A 25,731-nucleotide genomic window follows, 5' to 3' on the forward strand; every position below is an offset into this window, starting at 1 on the left:
ATCCGTCGCTATGGATATAAACCTAGCGACGGCGTAGCGACGGAAACAGTCGTCGCTATGCATATAAATCTAGCGACGGCTTAGCGACGGACGTAAATCCGTCGCTATGGATATAAACCTAGCGACGGCGTAGCGACGGAAACAGTCGTCGCTATGCATATAAATCTAGCGACGGCTTAGCGACGGACGTAAATCCGTCGCCAAGCCGAGGTCGCCGTTTAGTACCGACGGATTGGCGACGGAATCAAACCATGAATCGTGCAATTTAAAACTATGATTTTTTGAGTCTTGAAATTTTAGAGCATTAAAGGCTGTTCATTTTTAAGCCCTTAAGAAGCATGCTTACGTATCACAATCATATGATTTAAAATTCATTTTTTAATAAAAAACTTTGTAAAAAATCTAAAAATTAAATTATGAAAAGGTTATTTATACTCAATAGTTTTATGCCTTTAATTGCACAAAATATTAACGTACACAGTGGGTGGGTTTTTATAAAATTTGAAAAATCAACTGTCAAAAATCTTTGTAAATTTTCAAGGTTGTTCATTTTTAAGCCCTTAAGAAGCATGCTTACGCATCACAATCATATGATTCAAAATTCATTTTTTAATAAAAAACTTTGTAAAAAATTATGAAAAGGTTATTTATACTCAATAGTTTTATTCCTTCAATTGCACTAAATATTAACATACACAGTGGGTGGGTTTTTATAAAATTTGAAAAATCAACTGTCAAAAAACTTTGTAAATTTTCAAGGCTCCAAATATCATTTTTTTTCATGGAAAACACAAGATTCAGCTGTGGTTTCCTAGTAAATCAACCATGCCAAGTACAACTGCAAAAAAATAGCTAAAAAGCAAAAAAAACCATTTAACATGTTTCATTTAGCATGTTCCCATCATATAGAGAGGGAGTTTTATTTAACATTAAACCCTTGACATCGTTCAATTAAAAAAAAGACTAGTATCAATATTCAAATTCAAATTATCAAAGTACACATTACCATTTTTCAAAAACTTGAGGCCTAATTGGATGATTTTTTTAAACTTGAATTTTGCAAAATTACTTCCGAAAACAATTTTATTTTAAAAATAATATTTCAACCATCTTGCGTTGAGAGCATCATCACCATTGACACCAACGATCTCCACCGCACAAAGGTAGAAGCCAGTATTACCATGTTTCCCTGTCCTAGTTTGACTCATTCTCCCCCCAAAAGCATAGTGACAAACATTTTAAACGGCAAATTCTCGTTTTTTAAAAACTTGTGAGAAATTGAAATTTTTTCATAAATCTCACGGCAAAATCTCAGCAATAAAAAAATAAATTAAAAAATATACAATTTATCTTTTATAAGAAAATATTGATAAAAATTATTTAAAAATAAAAATACACATTTTTAGCGATAAATAGCCGTTTAAAACGTAAATATCACATTTAATTCATGATATTTATGTTTTTTCATAAATCTTGCAAGATTTTGAAAATCTTGGGAGAAATTGCCGTTTTAAACTTTCAAGCAATTTCTCGCGATATTAGCGCGAGATTTTCATAAATCTCGCGATATTTGTCACACTGCCCAAAAGCCTAGCCCTCGCTCCACCAGCATTTGATGCAGCTGCTGGTTTTTGGTAGCCAACTACCATCTTTCGACCCTTTTTCCTCTTTGCACAGGTATTCATTGCGACTCTCCCACCACAGGAAGTGACATCATCATAGTTTGAAACCCGGCCGGAAACCGGTGACTTGACTCATTTGGTCTTGACTAAAAACTGGGCCCGGTCAATAGAGTGACTCTTTCGGGCCTTGTGAGCTTCTCTTCTATAAGCATAAATTTTATAATGATTATGTAAATAGATAAATTGTATGGAAAAGCAATTATCGCATGACAGCATTAACATATAAATAATATTTAAGATATAACTAATATCTAATATAAAAACAAGCCTGAATTGACTATTTTTTAATAAATGTAAAAATTATCAAAAAATATTATTTAATATTATTTTAATGGTTTTAACATGTGTCACGTTATGATTGGCATGTACTATTTTTTTTAATTTCTGGGTCGATAAAGAACATGTCATAAAAAGAACTTATTTGTTAAATTACGATCTTGATAAAGTAATCAAGATTTTCAATGTAAAACCAATCTTAAAAATTAAAATGGTAAATAATATTAATAAAAATAGTAAAAATGTTATATCCTAATAAAATTAACATGAGAATAGGTTCATGCACAAATAGAACAAATAAATTTATATATTAATCATAATTCTTATATATTTATGTGTAACAAAACTAAATTTTTTAAAAATAAAAGTAAATATGTGTGGATTGACTTTTTCTTTTAAGGGCAAGCTGGGGTTAGTCTGACCCCACCAACTACTAATCAATGTACCACTGAGGTGGGGTTTTGAACATGTGGCATCCCACCAACGTGCACTGACAGCTCCTACCAACCAAGCGGAGCCCAGGTGATTTGTGGACTGACTTGAATGAGTAAATGGGTTGATGATAAGTCACTTAGGTCATTAATTAAAAAATTTGAGTTTTAAAAAATGCTTAGTATTACCATGACATTACCAACTAGCCATACAACAGTCCTTGTAAGGGGAGCCTATTTAGGAATGGCAGTGAATCGGGGCAGGATGGGGGACAAGGTCTCCAACCCCGCCCTTCTCAAAATCCTGCCCCCATGAGTTTTTGATTTTAACCTTCATCCCTGCCTCCATCCCTGTTTTATGTCTTTCATCCCCCGTTTAAACGGGGCAAGGCGAGGTGAGGCCCCATTTCTCCTAGGTCCACTGCCACCTCAAAAGAAGGATCGGTGATGGAGCGGGGCAGGGCGAGATTGGAGACGGAGCGGAGAAAAATGTAAGTCCATCTCTGCATGGGTTTTGATTTTAATCTCCATCCCCATCTCATGTCCTCCATCCCCGATACAAACAGGACTAGGCAGGGTGGGGAGCCTTGCTTTTCCTCAAAAACATTTTTTTTTTTAATAATGCTACTGTTTTGTAAAGGTGTTTGACTTTCCACAGTTATTAATAAAAAGATTAACGTGCATTGCATGGATATTGGCGAGTCATGTAATAACTTTTTATGTAAATTTCTGCTACTTGGGTTTCATCCCACTATGTTCATTTTAGTGAAGATCAATATTTAAGCTGTCAAAATCCAACCAGTATACAAGACTTTCTTGCGATTCAAAAAAATCAACGGTTAATAAATAATTGAAATTTTGTGATTTAAAAAATCATATTTTTTCTTTTATATATATATATAATCCAATGGTCCATTCTTATTAAATTGATCGATGAGAGAGAGAGAGAGAATTGGGAGGGGTGGAAAGCGAAGGAAAAAAGAAACAGCTGAGAATTGGACAGATTGCGATCATTCGTTTCGTTTGGCCATTTAATTATTATCCATCCAATTCGTTTCGTATGGCCCCCACCCCCCCTCCCCACACACCCACACACTTTTTTTTTATCGTCTTTACCGATAAAGGTAATGAGGATGGGGGAAGGTGCGGGCGGATTTCCGGCTTCTCCGATCCCCCACCATAACACGCGTTTTGACGCCGACCCTCCCAGACCGATTCGCTGGAAGTGAAACAAGTCTCAAAATCAAAGCTCTCTCTCTCTCTCATGTCTTAACTCTTTTACCGCATGAACTGGGAAAAGAAAATCTACCGCTCTCTCTCTCTCTCTCTCTCTCTAATATAAAAAAGAAAAGAGAGAAAGGAAAGGCTGTAATGGTTTTTTTCTGAATGATTCTATATTGATTCCGCCTACAAACCAAAACCATGAACTGTCAATAATAAAATACTCGTGTAGAAGGGCGAGAGAGATAAAAAGGGAATAGAGAAGGAGAGGGTGAGAGAGGGCTCTTCTCGCGTCTTCTTCTTCCTCTTCATTTTACTCCCTTTCACTTTCTCTCCTTTGTACGGCAAAGGTTGATGCTCCAGATCGAGCGGAAGAGGGGAGAGCAAGCAAAGTGCAAAAAGGGGAGAAACGAGGAAAGGTTCCCCTAGGCCTTTGCTTCCTCCTCCTTCAATCTTACAGTTGGATCTATTTCATATACATACATTTACGGGCAGTTGCTTTATACATTTATTCTTCTTCAATTCCCAAGCTCGTCTGCTTCGATTGCTTGCTCTTTCGGAATTCAGCGTGGTGGTCTGTCGGCCATGGAAGCCGATCAGAAGAAGACGTCGTCGGTCTCTGATGTGGGGGCATGGGCTATGAATGTGGTGAGTTCCGTGGGTATCATCATGGCCAACAAGCAATTGATGTCCCGCAGCGGATACGCCTTCTCCTTCGGTAACTACTCCCTCTCTTCTCCCACTATCGTGTGTCGTTTAAAAATTTCCTTCTCAGATCTGCCTTCTTCGATCCGATTGAAAAGAAGAGGTTTGGATCTCCTGCCTTTTGGTGACAAATGGTTTTCCCCCTTCTTCTTTTGCAGCCACATCTCTCACGGGATTCCACTTTGCGGTGACGGCGTTGGTGGGATTCATCTCCAACGCCACCGGTTACTCTGCGTCCAAGCACGTGCCCTTCTGGGAGCTTCTTTGGTTCTCGATCGTTGCTAACATGTCGATCACCGGGATGAACTTCAGCCTTATGCTCAATTCCGTTGGTTTCTACCAGGTATTCCATTGTTCCTCTCTCTTTGCTCGACGAATTCGCTTCTTGATGGACCGGATCTGTGACGAGTCCTCTCTCTCTCTCTCTCTCTCTCTCTCTCTCTCTCTCTCTCTCTCTCTCTCTCTCTCTCTCTCTCTCTCTCTCGGTGATGCATGCAGATATCGAAGTTGAGCATGATCCCGGTGGTTTGTGTGATGGAATGGATCCTGCATAACAAGAACTACGCGAGGGAGGTCAAGATGGCCGTCTTGGTGGTGGTGTTGGGCGTTGGGGTGTGCACCGTCACTGACGTCAAGGTGAACGCCAAAGGGTTCATCTGTGCCTGCGTTGCCGTCTTGTCCACATCCCTACAGCAAATTGTGAGTTTTTCTTTTCTCCCTATTCCTTTTCCTGGATTCCTTCTGCATAGATCCAATTCTGATGCTAAGCGTCCCCCCCTGTGGTGGCTTCTCAGATCTCTTTTCCTCTCTATTTGTGACCGTTGTTTCCTCTACGTTCATGTACATGTATTCTGCTTCAAATGCTGCCTCGTGTGAGCTCACGTCTAGTCAATTTTACCGAATGTTGCTTTACTCTAAAAAAATAGGGTTTGCTGTTCTTTTGGGACATGCGTGTTGTTCTCATGATATTTTATGCTTGGCATCTAGTAATTGCAGTTTCATGGTTGAGAATTGCTCACCACTGGTGGGTGTTGTGCAGTCGATTCGTGCTGGTGTTATACCTTATCTGCGACTGAGCAGTGCATCTCTCTCTCTCTCTCTCTCTCTCTCTCTCTCTCTCTCTCTCTCTCTCTCGTTAATTATGACATTGAGGAGAATTATGTTCTGTGCTTGTGCCTTCAATTCCTTTTTTCTTCTGACTGGATAAAGGCAAATACTATGTTTCCCTTATTTTCTGTTTGGGGGAGTTCTGGATAAATCTTTGGCATCTGAATATGTGAAACTTTTGAAGCATTTATTCTTTTGTTGGATCTGATTTCAAATTTTAGTCTTACGTCAAAGATTGTGTGGTCCTTTACTTAGAGGCACCATTGGGTATCACCTTAGTTGTTAAAGGAGCTAGGGGGATCCTAGGCTCACAAAATATGTAAACATACTGCTAAAATTAATAACAAACATGGATACCACATAAAATCAATCAACAATAAATATTAGACAAAACATAACATGCTATCGAACACTATAAAGCAATCATATTAAATAACAACAACAACAACAACTACGCCTTCATCCCAAAACAATTGGGGTCAGCGATATGAACCAAAAAAGAAATTCATTTTGGGTCTTCCACATGAATCCTTTTCCTCCAATCATTTCTATCCAACGCCATGTCCTCGGTGAGGTTCAAAGCATTCATATCCTTTCCTATCATCTCCATCCAAGTCTTCCTAGGCCTACCCCGACCTCTTTTAACTAATATATTTTCCCATTTCTCCAACCTTCTAACTGGAGCATCATTAGGCCTTCGCCGAATATGTCCAAACCACCGTAAACGATTCTCTCGCATCTTATTTTCAATGGGTGCAACACCTACCTTCTTACGTATCTCTTCGTTCCGAATCTTATCTTTTATTGTATTTCCACACATCCATCTAAGCATCCGCATCTCAGCTACACTCATTTTTTGAATATGATGTCTCTTGGCAGCCCAACATTCCGTACCATATAGTAAAGCGGGTCTAATAGTCGTCCTATAAAACTTTCCCTTCAACCGCAATGGCATTCTACGATCGCACAGCACTCCAGTAGCACTTTTCCATTTCATCCACCCAACCTTTATCCTATGATTTACATCTCCATCAATTTCTCCATACTTTTGAATGATGGATCCCAAATATTTGAAATAATCATTCACCGGTATATCTTGCTCACCAAGCTTCACTACACTCCCATCACTACTTCGTTGCTTACTAAACCGACATTCCATATATTCAGTCTTACTCTTACTCAACTTAAAACCTCTAGCTTCCAATGTCTGTCTCCATAATTCTAACTTAGCATTAACCCCAACTCTAGACTCATCAATCAAAACAATATCATCAGCAAACAACATACACCACGGTACATTTTCTTGAATTGATCTCGTAAGCTCATCCATCACTATCGCAAATAGGAAAGGGCTTAAAGCAGATCCTTGATGTAACCCAACCGTTATCGGAAAATTGGTTGTCACCCCTCCACAAGTGCGGACATTGGTTACTACTCCTTCATACATATCTTTAATTATACTAATGTACTTGAGAGAAACACCTTTCTTCATCATTGTCCACCAGAGAACGTCCCTAGGTACTCTATCGTATGCCTTCTCTAAATCAATAAAAACCATATGCAAATCTTTGTTCCTCTCTCTATATCTTTCAATAAGTTGTCTAAGAAGATGTATAGCGTCCATAGTTGATCTTCCAGGCATAAAACCAAATTGATTCTCCGATATCATGACAACCTTCCTCAACCTAGACTCAATCACCCTCTCCCAAAGTTTCATAGTATGACTCATGAGTTTTATATCACGATAGTTTGTGCAATCTTGTATATCACCCTTATTCTTATATAAAGGCACCAAAGTACTCTTCCTCCACTCATTAGGCATCTTATTTGTTCGCCAAATCAAGTTAAAAAGATTTGTCAACCATTCTAAACCTTTCTCTCCCAAGCATTTCCAAGCCTCGATAGGTATACCATCTGGGCCAACTGCCCTTCTTGATTTCATTTTCTTCAAAGCCTCTGCAATTTCTTTTTTTTGAATCTTGCGCATGAAGTCACGATTTATCTCATGAAAAGGAATGGAGAAGTCTCCAAGATCTTGAGCATGACTATCATTAAATAGCTTATCAAAATAATTTTTCCATCTCTCCTTAATCTCCTCATCTTTGACTAAAACCCTTTGCGTTTCATCTTTGATACATCTAACCATACCCAAATCCTTCGATTTCCTATCTCTCATCTTTGCAAGCCTATAAATATCCTTCTCGCCTTCTTTGGTATCCAACTTGTCATAAACCTCCTTATATACCTTAGCCCTCGCGTTTCGAACAACTTTTTTAGCTTCCTTCTTTGCTATCATATACTTCTCCAAATTCTCATTATCACGACTCTTACTTAGATTTCTATAACACTCTCTTTTAACCTTAATAGCTAATTTGACATCCTCGTTCCACCATGATGTATCCTTACCTAGTGGTGCACCGCCTTTAGACTCACCCAATACCTCCTTAGCTACTTTTCTCATACCACCCGCTATCTTATTCCACATTGATTCTGAATCCTCCTCGAGACACCAATCAACTTCCTTAACTACCTGCTCTACAAACATTCCTTGTTTAGCTCCTTTCAGTGCCCACCACTTAATTCTAGGATTTATCCTATGTCTATCCCTTTTGCGGCATTGTCTAATTCTAAGATCTAAAATTAAGACTCTATGTTGTGTAGCTACACTTTCTCCTGGTATAACCTTACAATCATATTAAATAGTATGCTTAAATTTATAATATATGTTTATGATATGTTAAAATATAGAATTATATATATTTACACAGAAAACATATATATGTATGCAACTGCACATCAGCATCTATGTGCGTGGACTGTGGGTGAATGTGAAGTGTGATTTCTGAAAAAGAACTGTAAAACAGATCATATATGAAGTATACACAGTCACACAGATATATAACTTTCAGAAACATCAACCATAAACAGATTATGTTAAATTACAAATAGATTATATATAATTTACAATACATACACAAATATATTTATATGTAAATGTAATATATAGTATATAATATGCTGAAATACAGTATATATCAAGGTTGTAAGTATCGTATTGTTACCCGTATCAGTTGGGCCCATAGTAACACCATATCATATTGTATCGTAAATTTTTAATAAAATTTTTTGAAAAAATCCAAAAGATCAAGAAAAATCGAAAAAAAAAACATAAATTCTGAAAAAATCATATCACATGAAACAATGATAAATTGCACAAAATACAACCATAAAATTACATATGAAGCATTTATGTCTCTATGAGTCACATAAGACATGATTAAACATCAACTAATATAAAATCATAGATAATATTGCATGCATATCTCACAAGAACAATGCAAAATATTAAATATCTTGCAATTAAGAACATGTCATCAATATTACATAAAAAAAGAAACAAAATAACCAAGTTTATGAGCAATTAAGTATTAAATAACCAAGTTTTTTAAAAACATATTACATAAAACCTCAATAATCATAATCATCTTCTTCATCATCATTATCTTCTTCTTCTTCTCCTCCTTCGACATCCACATCGTCTTCAATATACGTGGGTTCTTCATCATCTACCTCTTGTGTTTTTTCTACGTTGATCTACTGAATGTCCTCTTCATTCAAAAGAGTTCATTCTTCTTCAACTCATGCATTTAGTTCATCAAAATGTTCCAAACTGATGGGATTAGATTGCTCTTTGTGCCTCTTTGATGATAACTTTTCGATTTACCTAAAAAGTTGACATGAAAAATTTAAAATTAGTTGGGTTTTGAATTATATAAAAAACTTTAAATAAACACATGAAAATAACAAATAAACTTTACAATTTTATATACCTCTGCCTTAGTTGTAAGTTATAGTAAACATAGACGAGGTCATTGAGCCTTTTGTGCTCCAATCTATTTCTTTTTTTTGTATGGATTTGATCAAATACACTCCAGTTTCTCTTGCATTCAGTTGCAGTACATGCTTGGCTAAGAATGTGAATGACAAAGGCTCACAAATTTGGCAGATTACTTTCAAACCTGGTCCACCACATGTCTGAGAAAAAAAAATGAGAAATCAATAAGATAATAACAAATAAGAGGCAAAGACAAATCAATAAGACAATAACAATATAAAATTAAAATTGAAATAGATAAAATAAATTACCCAGACGCATCGTATAATGTATTAGCATAAGTTTTCATTTCCTTATGAATTTGATCTTGAATGCTATAATCAAGGTTTAACCTTTCGATGCAATCCAAAAGTCCCTTGTTGACTTCCATGTCTATTTTAAATGTAGAAAAGTATTTAAATGCAAGATTTAAATAATATGCTGTAGTATGAAGATGTTGATGAAGTTGCCTAGTCCACCTATGATCAATGTTGATTTATATAGGTATGTACAATTTTTTCTTCCCGTTCAAATTATCTCTAAGGACTTATTTTCCCTTATCCATAGCTTCATAGAGATAACTCATAATTGGTATGTCTTCACTGTCAACTAATCGAAGCACCTTTACCAGAGGTATAGTTACTCTCAACAACTTTATACATGAATCCCAGAATTCACTTCTGAATACAATATCGACAATTTCTCTAGGCTTTCTATTTTGTGCATGGGGATATACATTTCACTCATTTGATGAAAACATTTTTTTAGTGCAACTCTATTATTTACTAGACTTTGCACTGTAAAAAAAAATTGTAGCTAATTTGGTAACTGCACTACGAATCAACTCATCATCACCAATGTAATTTGTCATTAGGCTCAAAACCCATGCATGATTGTAAATAAATTTAGTAATTTCTTGACAGCATTCAACTGACTGTTGTATCTCAACCATGTTGTCGATGTCCTCAAGCATGAGGTATATGCAATGGGCAACACACTGGGTCTAAAAGAATGACCCAATTTTTTTTGCCTACTGCCCTATAATTTGTTAAATTATCAATAATAAATTGCATAATATTTTGAGGTTCAACCTCTTGCACAACTTGATTAAAAACCTGAGCAATACATCTGTTGTCTTGGGTGTATCAAACAGATCAATTGACTTCAAAAACATACTTCCTTTGGGGCAATAGATAAGAAAAATTATCAAGGTCCTTGACTTTCTATCTGTCCACCCATTTGCCATGATGCTACACCCAGTTTCTTTTCATGACTGTCCCATCTCATCACAATATGCCTTCACTTTTTCACATTAGCATCTCGAACTTTTCCTCTCAAAGCATGATATGAAGGCATTTAGTATTCAGACCCGATACTGGTTATGACCTGAAAATGAAAAGAATTTGCTGCATTGAAAGGAATGCATGCATCATAGAATCATCTCTTAACTATGGCATTTGCCTGCTCGACTAAATGTTGAGGAGTCATAGCAGTACGAATGTCTGGTTATACCCTAAGGGTAGTCCTAGGACAGAAAAAACTTCTAATAGATCCTCTAGCTCTACTTTCTCTCGATGAACTTCCTCTTCCTTTTCTTTTTGTGCCCACAGTGACATTATTATTGGCACCAGCCACACCTTTCTCTTTTGCCTCCTCCTCTTCTTTTTGTGCCCGCGGTGACACTATTACTGGCACCAACCACACCTTTCTCCTTCACTGTAGAACTTCCTACTTCTAATCCTATATTATGGGTTGTAGTATCAAAAGTAAGGAGCTCATGTTCGTAATACACATCCTCCCAGGGCTCTATATACCTTATTTCTACCTTATTCATCTCTTTCTTATCTTTTTCCTTTTAGATCATCAAGTAATTGTTGGCATTGCCATTTCACGGCATCCGACAATTTCCTTGGCATGCATGCTTGCACATTATGATGTGTCATGACTAAATGATGCTTCAACCAAGCGATACCACCTGAAAAAGAAATTTGGCAATAGTTGCACTTGATTTTTAATCGGCTTCCACTCATTACTTGAGTGCCCCCATTGCCATGCCGGATCTTCAGATGCTATCTTCCCCTCAAAACACTCAATAACAATCAAATAATAGAGATTTTTTAATTTAACCCCCTTCATTGAGTGAAAAATTCGGTGGAAATGCACTTTTGAAAAAATCGCAAAAGCCCTCTCCCTTGCGCACAAATTGGCCCCCAAATCTATCTCACGGCTCCTAGGGTGCGTGGGTTCCCTTCTAACAACCTCTAAAATAATGGAGAAATTGGCCCTCAAGAGGCTTTTAAAACCCAAAATGAAAAAAGATAACTTTCGGGTCTTTTTAAGTGCGCCAATACCGTATCGTACGATACGCCCTGCATCGTGCGATACGCCCTGCATCGTACGATACACCCTGCATCGTACGATACGCCCTGCATCGTACGATGCAACATGATATAGGGGTGTATCACACAATACACCCGATACCAGTGTTGTTAAAAGTGCGCCTTGAGGCGCAAAAGGCGTGCCTCGCCTTCAGGCGAGGCCCTCTGTGCCTCAAGGCGCCAATGTAAGGCGTGAAGAAGAAGAAGATATATAATTAGTATTTTTAGTTTTTTTCAAAGCTATATAATTTGTTTCTAAGTTATATAATTAGTTTCTCAATTATATAATTAGTTTATCAGTTATATAATCGGTTTCTTAGTTACGTTTATATGTTAATATCATATTTTTTAGTATTTATTTGAGATTTTCTATTTTTTATTGGTTTGTTGCTTCATTAATAAACCATTTTTTTATTTATTTGTATTTTTAGATATTTTTTATAGTTTTTTTTAAGTTTAAAAAAAAATGAAGCTTACGTTTTACGCCTCGCCTCAGTTTTTGGTGGAGCACCTCGCTATGCCTCAACGCTTTTCACAATATTGCCCGATACGGATACGATACACACTCATATTGCGATACGAGTGTGTATCGTGTCGCAAAACCAAAAAGTAACGATATGTATCGTGCCATATCGTATGATACAACAAGATACATGTAACACAGGTATATATAATATATCTGAAATACAGTATAATTAACAGGAACAAAAAAGGGAGAGTAAGGAAAAATAGGAAGAAGGAAAAAATGAAATGAAAGGAAAAGGAAAAAAAAGTTTTTGTGAACCGAGAAGAAAGTGAGAGGAGAACTAAGAACGAGATTACGAGAGAGAGAGAGAGAGAGAGAGAGAGAGAACAAGAGAGTGTAAAACAAAGCGATAAAACGAGATAGTGAGAGAGAGAGGAGGGCATACCCGGTACCTCTTCTTCTTGCAAAAACCCAACAGTGTCGGTGAGAATGAGAAAGAGAGAGACGTACTTGCCTACCTCTTCTTCTTCTTCTTCTTCTTCTTCTTCTTCTTCTTCTTCATCTTCTTGCCAAAACCCAAGCGAGAGAGAGAGAGAGAGAAGGAGAGAGTGGAAAAGGGACGAATTAGGACCCTCTTTTTCCCTTTTATATGGGTCTTAAGGTCAACATAAAAAAAAGGACCAACCTAGGCTTAAGCCAGCACCTAGTTACTAAAATAGGGCCCCACCACCCAGACCTAGTCGCCCAGGCGGTGGGGCTGCGCCTAGCTCGCCTAGGACTCCTAGGCGGCACCTAGGACGCCTTTGACAACGAAGGGTATCACACTATTTTTTTTCGCATACCTTTTCATGTTTCTCTAATGAAATCCATTTAGGCTCTGTTTGGGAGCTGGAGATGGGAGGAGAGATTGGGATTTAGTAAGTCCCACCTACCCGACCTACCAAAGCTGCTGTTTGGAAGCTTGGATTTTGGAGGTGAAAGTGGTGCTGGGAGTGGAGATGACCGCCTGTCTCCGCATTTCAACTACATCTTGTAAAGCATGTAGTTGACAATTCCAGTCTTATCACCCATTTTTTTCTCCACTCCCATCACCCTTCTCATATCCGGCTCCCAAAGGTATTCTTAGTGCACAAGCTTGCAATACTTTGGATAGCATATCAATGTGTGTTTTAAGTTATGGTCTGGTATCTATCTCTTTCTTTGTTTTATTAACATGGCTTCATGTCTTCTGTACCTTTCTTTGAAGCATACTTTTCATTGTGAGGTCCCCAATATTTGGTGCAGGGAGTTAGCCTTGTCATACTGTAGCCTTTTCACTTTATTCCAGTTCTCTGATTATCTGTTGGATACTTTTATGGTACTGACTTGACTTGTCTTTTTAACCTAGCTGTCAGCTTGGAAAGCTAAAATGCAGCGGTTGATGCAGGTCTGCATTTTGTTTCCATGATGGTGCCAAACTGGTCCTAACTGAACCAAATTTCTGATCTCCTGATGATTACTTTCATTCTATTAAATAATACCGTCTTGAGTTATGCCGTTACCTAGCTGTCAGTTTGGAACGCTCATCTGTGTCCTTTACCCAGGTCTGTATTTTGTGTCCAAGATCTCAACCAGTTTGGTTGCCAACCTAGTTCTCCCCAGCTTATAAATGGAATGGAAACAGGTTTCTTTTTCATCAGCAGTGGCAGGTTGGTAATGGTGGGAAGGTTGCCACATATCATGGATGGCACGATCTTCACCATTCTGGCCATCACCTTGTCAAAAGATGGCTTGATAAAGCTGGCTGTAGGTGTTTTGGGCTTTGTCATATAGGAAGTTATTACTCTCCATACAGCAAAAACTTGAGGATGTCTGTCATCCAAGAAGCATTTAAATCAAAGTAGGTTATATTGGATTCTACCTGTGCGATAACAGATAATTGGGTTTATGCAACTTAAATGGTCCAGATAATGTTTACATTGCATCTGGTTCATGTTATCATCAGGAATTTTAGGACTTATGATATGAATTTGTTCAGTTGATTCAGAAGGTTGTGTGGTATTCACCCTCACAATCCATCTTTTGGTTTCTTCTTTCTGATTGTGTCAACTTTAATGTTGGTTAGAATACTGTTGTACCTCGGACCTACATTATGTCAATTATTATTTTCATCCATTTATTTTTTGGTGATTGTATAAAACCATTATCAACATGTGGCATCAAGGTTTTTTGGATAATACATCATAACCTAATTCAACCTTTGATTCCATGATGCACTTGCAAAACACAGCTTGCTCAGGTGTCACAGTACACTAAGATCTTTGGGTTATATGCCTATGATCATCTCTAACAAAACACAGTCGTGTTTCTTACCTTAATTGATCTACGCATCTACAAGAAATTTATACATAGCATCAATACATATGGACAAAAAAATATTTATGATCCTTTCCTTGCTTGCCCAGTCAGAGTTGTATATATTCTTCATAAGTGGAAGCATGTAACTAATACATCTTCTAACCAAGGCAAGGCTTCTTTACTGTTCTTTAATCTAGAGGGTTCCATCTTTTCAGTATTGTCTGTCATCTAAAGCACTTTCTATGTTGGTGGCTTTTTATGTTTTTCATTGTTTAATTATCTTCATGTGGCTTATTCTCCCATACATGTAATCAGTTACATTAGTTTGTTCTTGCCTGTTGGCTGTACAGGTTCTTCACTTTTTTGAATGAGCAACTACATATATATTCTCCTCTTCTTTGACATTTGAAATAATAATCTACATGTGATCAATGTTTGTTGAACAAATAAAGTTGCGTATCACTAGTAGATAGGCTAGAATACAAGCCCTCTAGAAACGGCAGGAATTTTTTTGAGGACAATTTTCCACATCTGATTACTTGCTTTTGGTGACATTGTTTTCATATTTATGCGTGAATATGCTATTTTATTTCAAATTATCATTTGGTTTATCATCGTTTGACAATATCACAAGGGGGCTAGTAACATGGTTCATTGGAGGGCAGCTTCATATCGAACTTGTACATTTGGTATTTGGAAGCTTTATAACTTGTTATCCATATAATTTTATAAATAACACAGGCTATGTTGTTTAACCCTAAAAAGGATACATCAAATGCAAAAGCATAGCATTCAGAATGCTGCCTGAGGGTTTTTCATGTCTAAATTCGTTGACTTTCTTTACTGTTTCAGAAATGATTGTTAACGTTCTCATGTACCTATAAACATAATTAGTAAATGATACACATGTATAATGCATCGCAACTTCGTGAAAAGTTAGGGTGTATGTGAATCAATGTGGGTCTAAAAATTGTATTTATACAAAAATTTCATTCAACACTCATTCTTTTTAGTACTATTTTGAACAATATGAAGTGTTTTAGAGCTGAAATTACTCTCTGTGCGCGTGCATGTGCATGTGTGTGGTGTGCCAGCATGCTCACCTTACATGACACCTTGTATCGTTACTTGTTTTATTTTAGCAATGTGAAATGTTATTGGGGCTGAAATTACTCGTTTGTGTGTGTGTGTGTGTGTGTGTGTGTGTGTGTGTGTGTGTGTGTGTGTGTGTGTGTGTGCATATGCATGTGTGCGGTGTTTGTCCATGATGACATCTTTCTTTATATGTAAAGATTTCTGATTTCACATAGCGTCCATTCTCCGCAACTTCATTATGTCATTTCAACCAAATTTATTTCTATAGTATATGGTGATTTATACAGGTTTTACTTTTTTTTCTTACATTCTATTAAGTTTACTATTTCTGTATCCTTTGTCACATTTCCTGACTAGAACTTTTCCATGGAAACATTTGCCCTGTAAAGCAGGGAATGTTAGGAGAAGTAATCTTATTTTGAATGATGGTGTTTTAACTGAATTTTCCCTATGAAATAATTAAGAGAGCTGGCAAAGATGTACTTAAAATGTTGGTTTTTTTTCTTGTTGACCTGAAATTTTGAATCATTGCCATTTTTTCGAGGAGTTGAAATAGTTCATTTATTATGATACTAATTGCTTACAGTATTCTGTATAATGTATACTGTTGTGGCAGCAGTGTGAAAATTGTTTATTGTGGATTGACGTTGGACCAAGGTTGCAAGACTAGGAAGTGAAAGTGGGAAATGATACGGGAAGCAGAAGCGAGAAAGGAGACATTTTAAAATCTTTATGAAGCGAGAGCTCTTAAAAGCGAAACAAAACTAAACAAGGAAGCAATGTGAGAACTAAACAGAAATCAAACAGGAAGCAAATAAAAATAAATAAATAATTATTCTTATATTTCATGATTTTTCGGTGTAAGAATTAAATTTTTGTTAAAATCTAACAATGGTGGTCACCAATTTAGAAAAAGCACATGGAAAGTCAGTGGAAGTGTGAGAGGAAGCACGTGAAATGAAACGTGAGAAAAACATATAGGAACCTTGTAGGGAAGTATGACCTAAGTGTCTGGGAAACATGGGAGAAGCGTAGAAGAATCAAGTTTTCTATGAAGTTTCAGAAGTGAGGAGTATCACGCTTCCGAAGTGAGTTTTTGGGAAGCGCAATTCCCACAAACCTAAGAAGCTTCTGGTAACTCTGTGTTGGACGTTGTTGATTCTTTGTTGATGCATTTCCTTTATCCAGACATGAACTCCAAAATTTTTTATGGACTTCCAATGAATTATGGTGTGTTCAGTGTTGTCTGTATCGATGCAAGCAATCAATACGATAAACATATGTATCTTGATATGGGTGTGTATCGTAGGTGTATTGTATGTATTGTACAATACGGTGCCTGCAGACTAAAAATGGACAAAACCGTGCTTTTATGTGTTGGGGTTTTAAAGAGCTTTTAATGGTCGAAACCCTCATTCATATAAAACATACCAGAGGGCTTCCCACACACCTTAAGAACCATGAGACCGTTTCAGGGGCCGATCTTTGCACTATGAAGAGGATTTTGTGATTTCGTCAAGAATGCATTTTCATCGTTTTTTCACCCAAAGAAGTGGGTTAAGGTAAAAAAAAGTGCATTTTCACAAATTTTTTACTCAAGAAAATGGGTTAAGGTAAAAAATCTTTATTATGAGTAAAATTATAAATTTACTCTCAAAAAAACTTTTGCCTCGGGGGGCGCTCCCCCTACAACCTCTCACCAACTTACCGCAAAGTTGGATCCGCGAAAATTAAAGATTTATATCAAGATAGAAATCAGGCTTCACACTCCTCCAACAACGATGACATGAGATGATCCGGCATGACAATGGGGCACTCAAGTAATGAGTGAAAATCGATTGAAAATCGAGTGCAAATATTATCATAATATTTTTGTTTATGTAATATGAAAGTACGAGTCTTGTGGCATGTTCTTAATTGCAAGATATTTAATATTTTGCATTTTTATTGTGAGATAGTTGATGTTTGATGATGTCTTATGCAGCTCATAGAGACATAAATGCTTCTTATGTGATTTTATGCTTGCATTTTGTGCATTTCATCATTGTTTTGTGTGATGATCTTTTAAAAAATTTGCTATTTTTTCTTATTTCTTCTGTTTTTTGTAGAAATTTTTAATATTTTTTTCAAAATTAATGATTTTTTATGATAGATACATATCTTACTTTGGGCCCGATCGATACAAGTTACGATGCGATACTTGCAACCTTTGGTGTGATTGCGTAAATGGTGCATAGGCAGTGAAAAAGAAATGCCAAACCTGCTGCTTATCAGTATAAGATAATTATAAATTTGTGAGCATAGAGATTAGATGAACCAGGAGATGCCAACCTCCTACCCAATCAGAAAAACTGTAAATTTTCATTAAGGATTGGTTCAAGGTGTCAGGTAATTGAAAATATTCATCATTGACACTGTTTTGCAGGCTTGAGCATTTATAGAATCAGTTATACTCATGGCACTGCTCACATGTTTCTAGGAGCAGTTTTCATTTCTTTGCTTGTTAACCACAGTTTGTGCAATGCGGCATGTCATCCCTTTGTTACTGTAATAGAAAACCTGTTTTAAATTTTTGCCACTTATTTTAAGAAAACTGTGGAGCTATTCAGTTATCCCTAATCATGCTTGCAGAAGCCTTCATTCATTTCTACATTGGTCTTTTGTCTGTGTTGTGTCCATTTTGTGGTCCAGTTTAGCGACTGGCGTGTTTTAGTTCATTTAGGCATGACAGGGGGGTCAGATCTGTGTTGGCCCCAGATAAAACCTGGTTCGAGTTGACTGCTTGAACCTTCCAGGTATAGCCAGACATACATCCTTGTGTGATTGATTGGGTCTGGCAATCTTGATCCTGTCCCTGGTTGCTTTCCAACTTGTTGGAACCAAAACTGGTAAAATGGGTTAGGCAGTGCTAGCTTCATCTTTTCACAGAGTGAATTAGGAAAAACAGGTTGGAACAGATTGTATCTGACCTGGATCTAATCCTCATGCCTGACCATTATTTACACAGATCGTGTTTAGGTTTTCTCCCTGGGTTTGAAGCTAATTGATCATCCTTAATGGGTTAGGACAGATGGCCAGTTAACCATAGTAGTTGTATTCTCTAATTGTATTGTGCTGTTTGTCCAGTGTTTGTGGAAAACTTGATATTTGGTCTGTTATTGCGGACTTCTTGACAGGACTAGCTACATCCTCTCAGACATTTGATTGATATTGTCACTGTTTATGGAAACTCGATATTTGTTCCGTTATCGCAGACTTCTGCATACTGACGAGGTCTTGTTTTGCAGTCAATTGGTTCTTTACAGAAAAAGTACTCAATCGGGTCTTTTGAGCTGTTAAGCAAGACTGCTCCCATCCAGGCTGTCTCACTCCTTCTGTTCGGTCCAATTGTTGACTACTTCCTTACTGGTCAATTTATTTTCACATATCACTTGTCTTATGGTGCCATTGTATGCTCTCTCTCTCTCTCTCTCTCTCTCTCTCTCTCTCTCTTTCTCTCTTATATGCGTGTCTATTCAAACACTATTGTGATGACTAAGACTTCCATAACCCTTCTAAAATCTGCAGTTCTTCATACTCCTTTCGTGTGGCCTTGCGGTATTCTGTAACGTGAGCCAGTATCTGTGCATTGGCCGTTTCTCTGCCGTCTCATTCCAGGTGTTGGGTCACATGAAAACAGTCTGTGTTCTGACACTAGGTTGGCTGCTATTTGATTCAGAATTGACTTTGAAAAACATACTTGGCATGGTCCTTGCTATCCTTGGCATGGTTGTTTATAGCTGGGCAGTTGAGAAAGAAAAACAAGCAAATGTCAAGGCTTCACAGAGCAAAGAGAGCCTAACAGAAGAAGACGTGAGCTTGTTAAAGGATGGAGTTGAGAACACCCCTGTAAAGGATATCGAGCTTGGTGAAGCCAAAGCATAGGCCTACCCTACTCATTGGCGGTGCAGCGTGATCTCCTTTTTAGCATAGCACCAAGTTATTGATCATGGAGCAATAGCCTAGAATCCATCCCGTAAATCCCGCCTTGAAATGCTAATTTTTTCATTGCAAAAACGAGCTTTACACGGGATCTTGGATGCTGTATAATCTCGTATTTCTATAAATCTTGCAGTTCAATATCCTTTCATAATTCAAAATTTTTCATTGATGATGACAATAGTGATGATGGTTTTATTATTTATTTTTGAGCAAACAGTGCAAAGATGGGATTTTTTAATATATTTATTTTTGTTCAAGTATTCTTCCACCTACCAATTGCTCCTTGGGAGATGTGAAAACACTGATGACATATATAACACTGTTGAGCTTATATTACAAACAAATGTAAAAGCAAAGGATTAAGCTACCAAAAGCTTCGCTTGCAGTATGGAATTAATATAAAAGAATCTAAGGCCCTGTTTGGTATGTGGTTGTCCGAGAGTATCCAAGGCAATAGAGGCAGTTTCTGAACCAAAGACTTCCAAAAGCGAGGTTTGGAGAAGATTTTAGAGTAAACGTAAAATTAAGTAGGGAAGGCTTCCTGGGTTGCCAAACCCACCCCTTTTCCCACTTTTTGGAGTCCTTTACGGATAAGAGGCTTTTGCCATATCCTCTTCCAGGAAGGATTCTGATGCATTTCGAACCTTCCAGCCGTGGGTCCTGCTTATCCAGTGAAGTCCATATATTTGGGATTCCAAAACCTGATTTTTCCTTCTCAAGCGCTTTAGAAGCCAAAGGTTCCAAGTAGGCAGCTCGATCCTCCCTCTCTGATACATGATCGGTGTTCATAGCATAAGCTTGTAAAAGTCTATCATGGCATTCGTGTTATGTAAAGAAGATTCAAAATCACAGCCAAAAATCCAAGTCTGTTCCTTACTGATCCTATATATATATATATATATATATATATATATATATATATATATATATAGAGAGAGAGAGAGAGAGAGAGAGAGAGAGAGAGAGAGATGGGTATGTGCTTAATGCATAGGTGCTGAACTCACGCTTAATTGCGCTGACCATCGTGCGCTTGGATGGTCAGCAAAAAAAATGCTAAAAAGACATCTTTTGACACAAAAATGAGCAAAAAAGACCCTTTAGCAGTGCTTTTGAAGTGATGTGAAAGGGTAATTTTTACTCTTTATGCAACAAAACACATTTTTTTCAATTTTTGTGTGCTGACCATCCATCAACCCACGTGATGGATGGTCAGCACGATTAAGTAGGTGCTTAAGCACCTATTCATCAAGCAGCTACGTATTTCACTATATATATATATATATATATATATATATATATATATATATATATATATATATATATATATATATATATAGCTTAAGCACCTTGACCGTCCATCACGTGCAATGATGGATGGTCACGCTCAAAAAAAAACTTTTCAAAAATGAGTTTTTCCGCAAAATACTACCTTTAGCAGCGCTTTTTGTGCAAAATCCTGAAAGTCTTTGTCAAACCTCTTTTTGTCGATGCATCTTTATTTTATTCAAAATCCAAAAAAAATCTGGATGTTTCAAAATTAAAAAGATCAAAACTTTGAAAAATCTAACACTGATTTTCAGACGGAGCACATTAAGCCTAAGTTTGAGCATGATCATAAGGATAGTCTAGACCAAGAGCATTGCATGGATGAGGAAGAGTCTACCGAAGATGTCATTGAGCTTTCTTTAAGTTTAAGAAAATTTTTGAAAGGCAAGAAAATTTTAAGAATAAGGGTGATATACAAGATTGCACAAACTATCGTGGTATAAAACTCACGAGTCATACTATGAAACTTTGGGAGAGGGTGATCGAGTCTAGGTTGAGTCATGATATCGGAGAATCAATTTGGTTTTATGCCTGGAAGATCAACTATGAAAGCTATACATCTTTTTAGACAACTTATTGAGAGATATAGAGAGAGGAACAAAGATTTGCATATGGTTTTTATTGATTTGGAGAAGGCATACAATAGAGTACCTAGGGACGTTCTCTGGTGGACAATGATGAAGAAATGTGTTTCTCTCAAGTACATTAGTATAATTAAAGATATGTATGAAGGAGTAGTAACTAATGTCCGCACTTGTGGAGGGGTGACAACCAATTTTCCGATAACGGTTGGGTTACATCAAGGATCTGCTTTAAGCCCTTTCCTATTTGCGATTGTGATGGATGAGCTTACGAGATCAATTCAAGAAAATGTGTCGTGATGTATGTTGTTTGCGGATGATATTGTTTTGATTGATGAGTCTAGAGCTGGGGTTAATGCTAAGTTAGAATTATGGAGACAGACATTGGAAGCAAGAGGTTTTAAGTTGAGTAAGAGTAAGACAGAATATATAGAATGTCGGTTTAGTAAGCAATGAAGTAGTGATGGGAGTGTAGTGAAGCTTGGTGAGCAAGAAATACCGGTGGATGATTGTTTCAAATATTTGGGATCTATCATTCAAAAGTATGGAGAAATTGATGAAGATGTAAATCATAGGATAAAGGTTGGGTGGATGAAATGGAAAAGTGCATTTGGAGTGTTGTGCGATAGAATGTCATTGCGGTTGAAGGGAAAGTTTTATAGGATGACTATTAGGCCCGCTTTACTATATGGTACGGAATGTTGGGCTGCCAAGAGACATCATATTCAAAAAATGAGTGTAGCTGAGATGCGTATGCTTAGATGGATGTGTGAAAATACAATAAAAGATAAGATTCAGAATGAGGAGATACGTAAGAAGGTAGGCGTTGCACCCATTGAAAATAAGATGAGAGAGAATCGTTTACAGTGGTTTGGACATATTCGTCGAAGGCCTAATGATGCTTCAGTTAGAAGGATGGAGAAATGGGAAAATATATTAGTTAAAAGAGGTCGGGGTAGGCCTAGGAAGATTTAGATGAAGATGATAGGAAAGGATATGAATGCTTTGAACCTCACTGAGGACATGACATTGGATAGAAATGATTGGAGGAGAAGGATTCATGTGGAAGACCCAGAATGATTTTCTTTTTTGGTTCATATCGCCGACCCCAATTGTTTTGGGATGAAGGCGTAGTTGTTGTTGTTGAAGAAAATCCTTCTTCGGTGGTTAGGGAGGAAATCCTAGAAGTCAACTGTGGAACCTCAAAGAACCCTCAAGTCGTTAGAATAGGAATGTCGCTAAGCCTAGAAGAGGGTCAGACCTTAGTCAAATTTTTAACCCAGTATAAGGATATGTTTTGCATGGTCATAACAAGATATGCTAGGTCTAGATCCAGAACTTGTAGAACACTAACTTATCTTGTACCCAAATTAAGCCCATCAAGTAAAACCTAAGGAAGATTGACAAAAATGTTGAACTCCAGGTCAAAGTGAGTCTTGAGAATATGCTTAAGGTAGGTTTTATTTGAGCCATAAATTACCCTGAATAGTTAGCCAGTGTTGTTGTTGTCTTAAAATACAATGTAAAAGTTAGAGTGTGCATCGATTTTAGGGACCTCAACAAAGCTACACCCAAGGATAACTTTCCTCTACCCAATATTAACATCATCATTGATAGTACTGCTGGATATAGATGTTTTCATTCATGGATGAGTTTTCAAGGTATAACCAGATCAAGTTAACTGTATTTGACCAACCCAAAACCTCTTTTACCACACCGTGGGGTACCTTTTGCTATATTGTCATGCCTTTCAGTCTTAAAAACATCAGGGTAACCTATCAGAAAGCCATGGTCGTTATCTTCTATGACCAGGTCCATGATTGCTTAGAAGTTTAAATAGATGATATCCTAGTCAAGTCTAGGCCTAGAGGTGACCACCTTGATTCACTAAGAAGAGTCTTTGAACGCCCAAGTATAAGATCAAGATGAACCCTAAAAAATGTGTCTTCGGTGTCAAGTCAGAAAAACTCCTCAATTTCATTATGAGCAAATATGGTATTGAGTAGATTCTACAAAGATAAAAGTCATCGTGGACATGCCTCCACCTATCAACCTCAAGCAATTGAGGAGCTTCCAAGAAACAATCTAGGCAATTAGAATATTCATATCCAACCTAGCCACTAGATGCAAACATTTCAATAGGTTCCTGAGAAATGGTGTGGAATTTGTTTGGGATGAAGAATGTTAGAAATCTTTTGATAAACTCAAACAATATATCTTGGACACCCCCCCCCCTCGTTTTGAAATCTCCAACCATAGGAAAGCCTTTGCACCTATCCTTGTCGATATATGATGTGGCCTTAGGATGTTTGTTTGCCCAACATGAAGACGATGAAAGAACATAGTATGGTATCTATTACATTAGCAAGACCTTCATGGACTATGAAAAGAAATATAATCGATTGAAAAAAATATGCTTAGCTCTTATTTGGGTGACTAAAAAATTGAGACATTATATGCTAGTATGTGAAGTTAGAATTTTGTCTAGGCTCGATCCGATCAAGTATGTCTTTGAGAAACCAGCCATGAGAAGAAGAATTGCAAGATGACAAGTTTTATTGATGAAATTAAATCTGAAATATGTCTCTTAGAAATCGATCAAGGGGCAAGTCATAGCTAATCATCTAGCATGTTTGCCCATAAATGAGGAAAATGGAGTAAATGACGATTTTTTCTAATGAGGATATCCTAGCATTGGATGAAGAAAAAGAGAAAATCTAGCAATTATACTTCGATAGATCTCAAAATATTAATGGATCAAGTATTGGATTCGTTATCGTCACTCCTGTTGGTGAGAACATGTTTTAGGCTTTCAAATTAGATTTCATATGCACCAATAATATAGTCGAATATGAAGCCCTAATTCAAGGACTGAAATGTTTGATTAAACTACAAGCAAGGAAGGTTCATATTCGAGCTAATTCATTGTTGGTGATCCGACAAGTCACAGGAGTATGAAAAACCAAGCATGAAAAATTGACTCTCTATGTGGATATCGTCTCAGAGTTAGTAAAAGGGTTCGAATCATACAAATTTTCTCACGTTGGAAGAGAAAGCAATCAATTTGCTGATAGTTGGGCGAACCTTGCTTTCATTGCCAAAATAGAGTAAGGGCAAGACCAATCAGCATTCTCTATCAAGAGATTAGGAAAGCCAACCTATAGTGAGAAAAAGGAAGCTAGTTTGGAAGAGGTCAATTATCAAGCTCCCAAAGATTGAAAACCCTGATTCTATGATATCAAGAATTTCTTAGAAAGTCAAACTTTTTTCGAGAATACCCATCCTAGAGATAAGAAGACCATTAGGAGATTATCTCAGTGATACTATCTTCTTGGTGGTGTCTTATACAAGAAAGGTTACAATAGTGAACTGCTTAGGTGTCTGGATGAAGAGGAAGCCAAAAAAGTCCTGGAGGAATTTCATGGTGGTCTTTGTAGAGGGCATTTTGGTGTCTAGATGGTGGTCAAGAAGATCTTAAGGGCAAAATAACATTAGTTAACCATGGATTGTGATTGCTACTCTCATGTCAAGAAATGCATACCATGTCATGAGCATGCCGATGCCATTCATGCACCTTCATCTGCATTGTATTATGTTGCATCTCCATGGCCATTTTTCATATGGGCATTCGATGTCATAGGTATCATCCATCTGCATGCATCCAATGATCATTGTTATATCTTAGCTGCCATTGAATACTTTACCAAATAGGTTGAATTTATATCTTTGTCCTAAGTAGAAGGTCAATATGTATCATCATTCATTCATTCATAAGAACATTGTGTGTCATTTTGGTGTTCCTAAAGACCTAGTGAGCGTCAATGGTTCTCATTTGAAGAACAAGAAAGTCAGGAAGATGTATAAGAAGTTTGACATAACCCAACATTTTTTAGCTCCTTATTACCCCCAAGGTAACAGTCAAACCGAAGCTACCAAAAAAACCATCATCCACATCATTGAGAGAATCATAAAAACTAGTCATGATTGACATGAAAAATTACATGATGCATTTCTTACATATCGTCCCACCATTTACACTCCTACCAATGTCACTTCATTCGAGTTGGTATATGGGACTCAGGTTGTGTTACCTCTGCAAATTCAATTACACTCTCTCAGGGTAGTTGTTGCTCTAGAAATGCCTCTAGAAGCCCAGCAAGAGCTTTGATTGGCAAAATTAGATCTCCTAGATGAGAAGATACTCCTCGTCATTGAGAATAATGAGGAATATTAAAGAAGAATTGAAAGATACTATGCTAAGCATATGATTT

The 25,731-nt window shown here is 37.1% G+C and overlaps 1 protein-coding gene across 1 annotated transcript; it reads left to right on the forward strand.

Moving 5' to 3' along the window:
• The first annotated feature begins 3,814 nt into the window (after positions 1–3,814).
• LOC149815918 (UDP-rhamnose/UDP-galactose transporter 2-like) lies at positions 3,815–19,810 on the forward strand. Its single transcript, XM_089989947.1, has 5 exons — positions 3,815–4,328; positions 4,474–4,658; positions 4,814–5,014; positions 18,860–19,021; positions 19,140–19,810. The coding sequence occupies exons 1-5, from the start codon at positions 4,196–4,198 to the stop codon at positions 19,494–19,496; spliced, it is 1,038 nt and encodes a 345-aa protein (XP_089846073.1). The 5' UTR covers positions 3,815–4,195; the 3' UTR covers positions 19,497–19,810.
• The last annotated feature ends 5,921 nt before the right edge of the window (positions 19,811–25,731 follow it).

The sequence above is a fragment of the Nuphar pumila genome, chromosome 15, assembly GCF_984573655.1.
Source record: "Nuphar pumila chromosome 15, dmNupPumi1.hap1.1, whole genome shotgun sequence".
Lineage (NCBI taxonomy): Eukaryota > Viridiplantae > Streptophyta > Magnoliopsida > Nymphaeales > Nymphaeaceae > Nuphar > Nuphar pumila.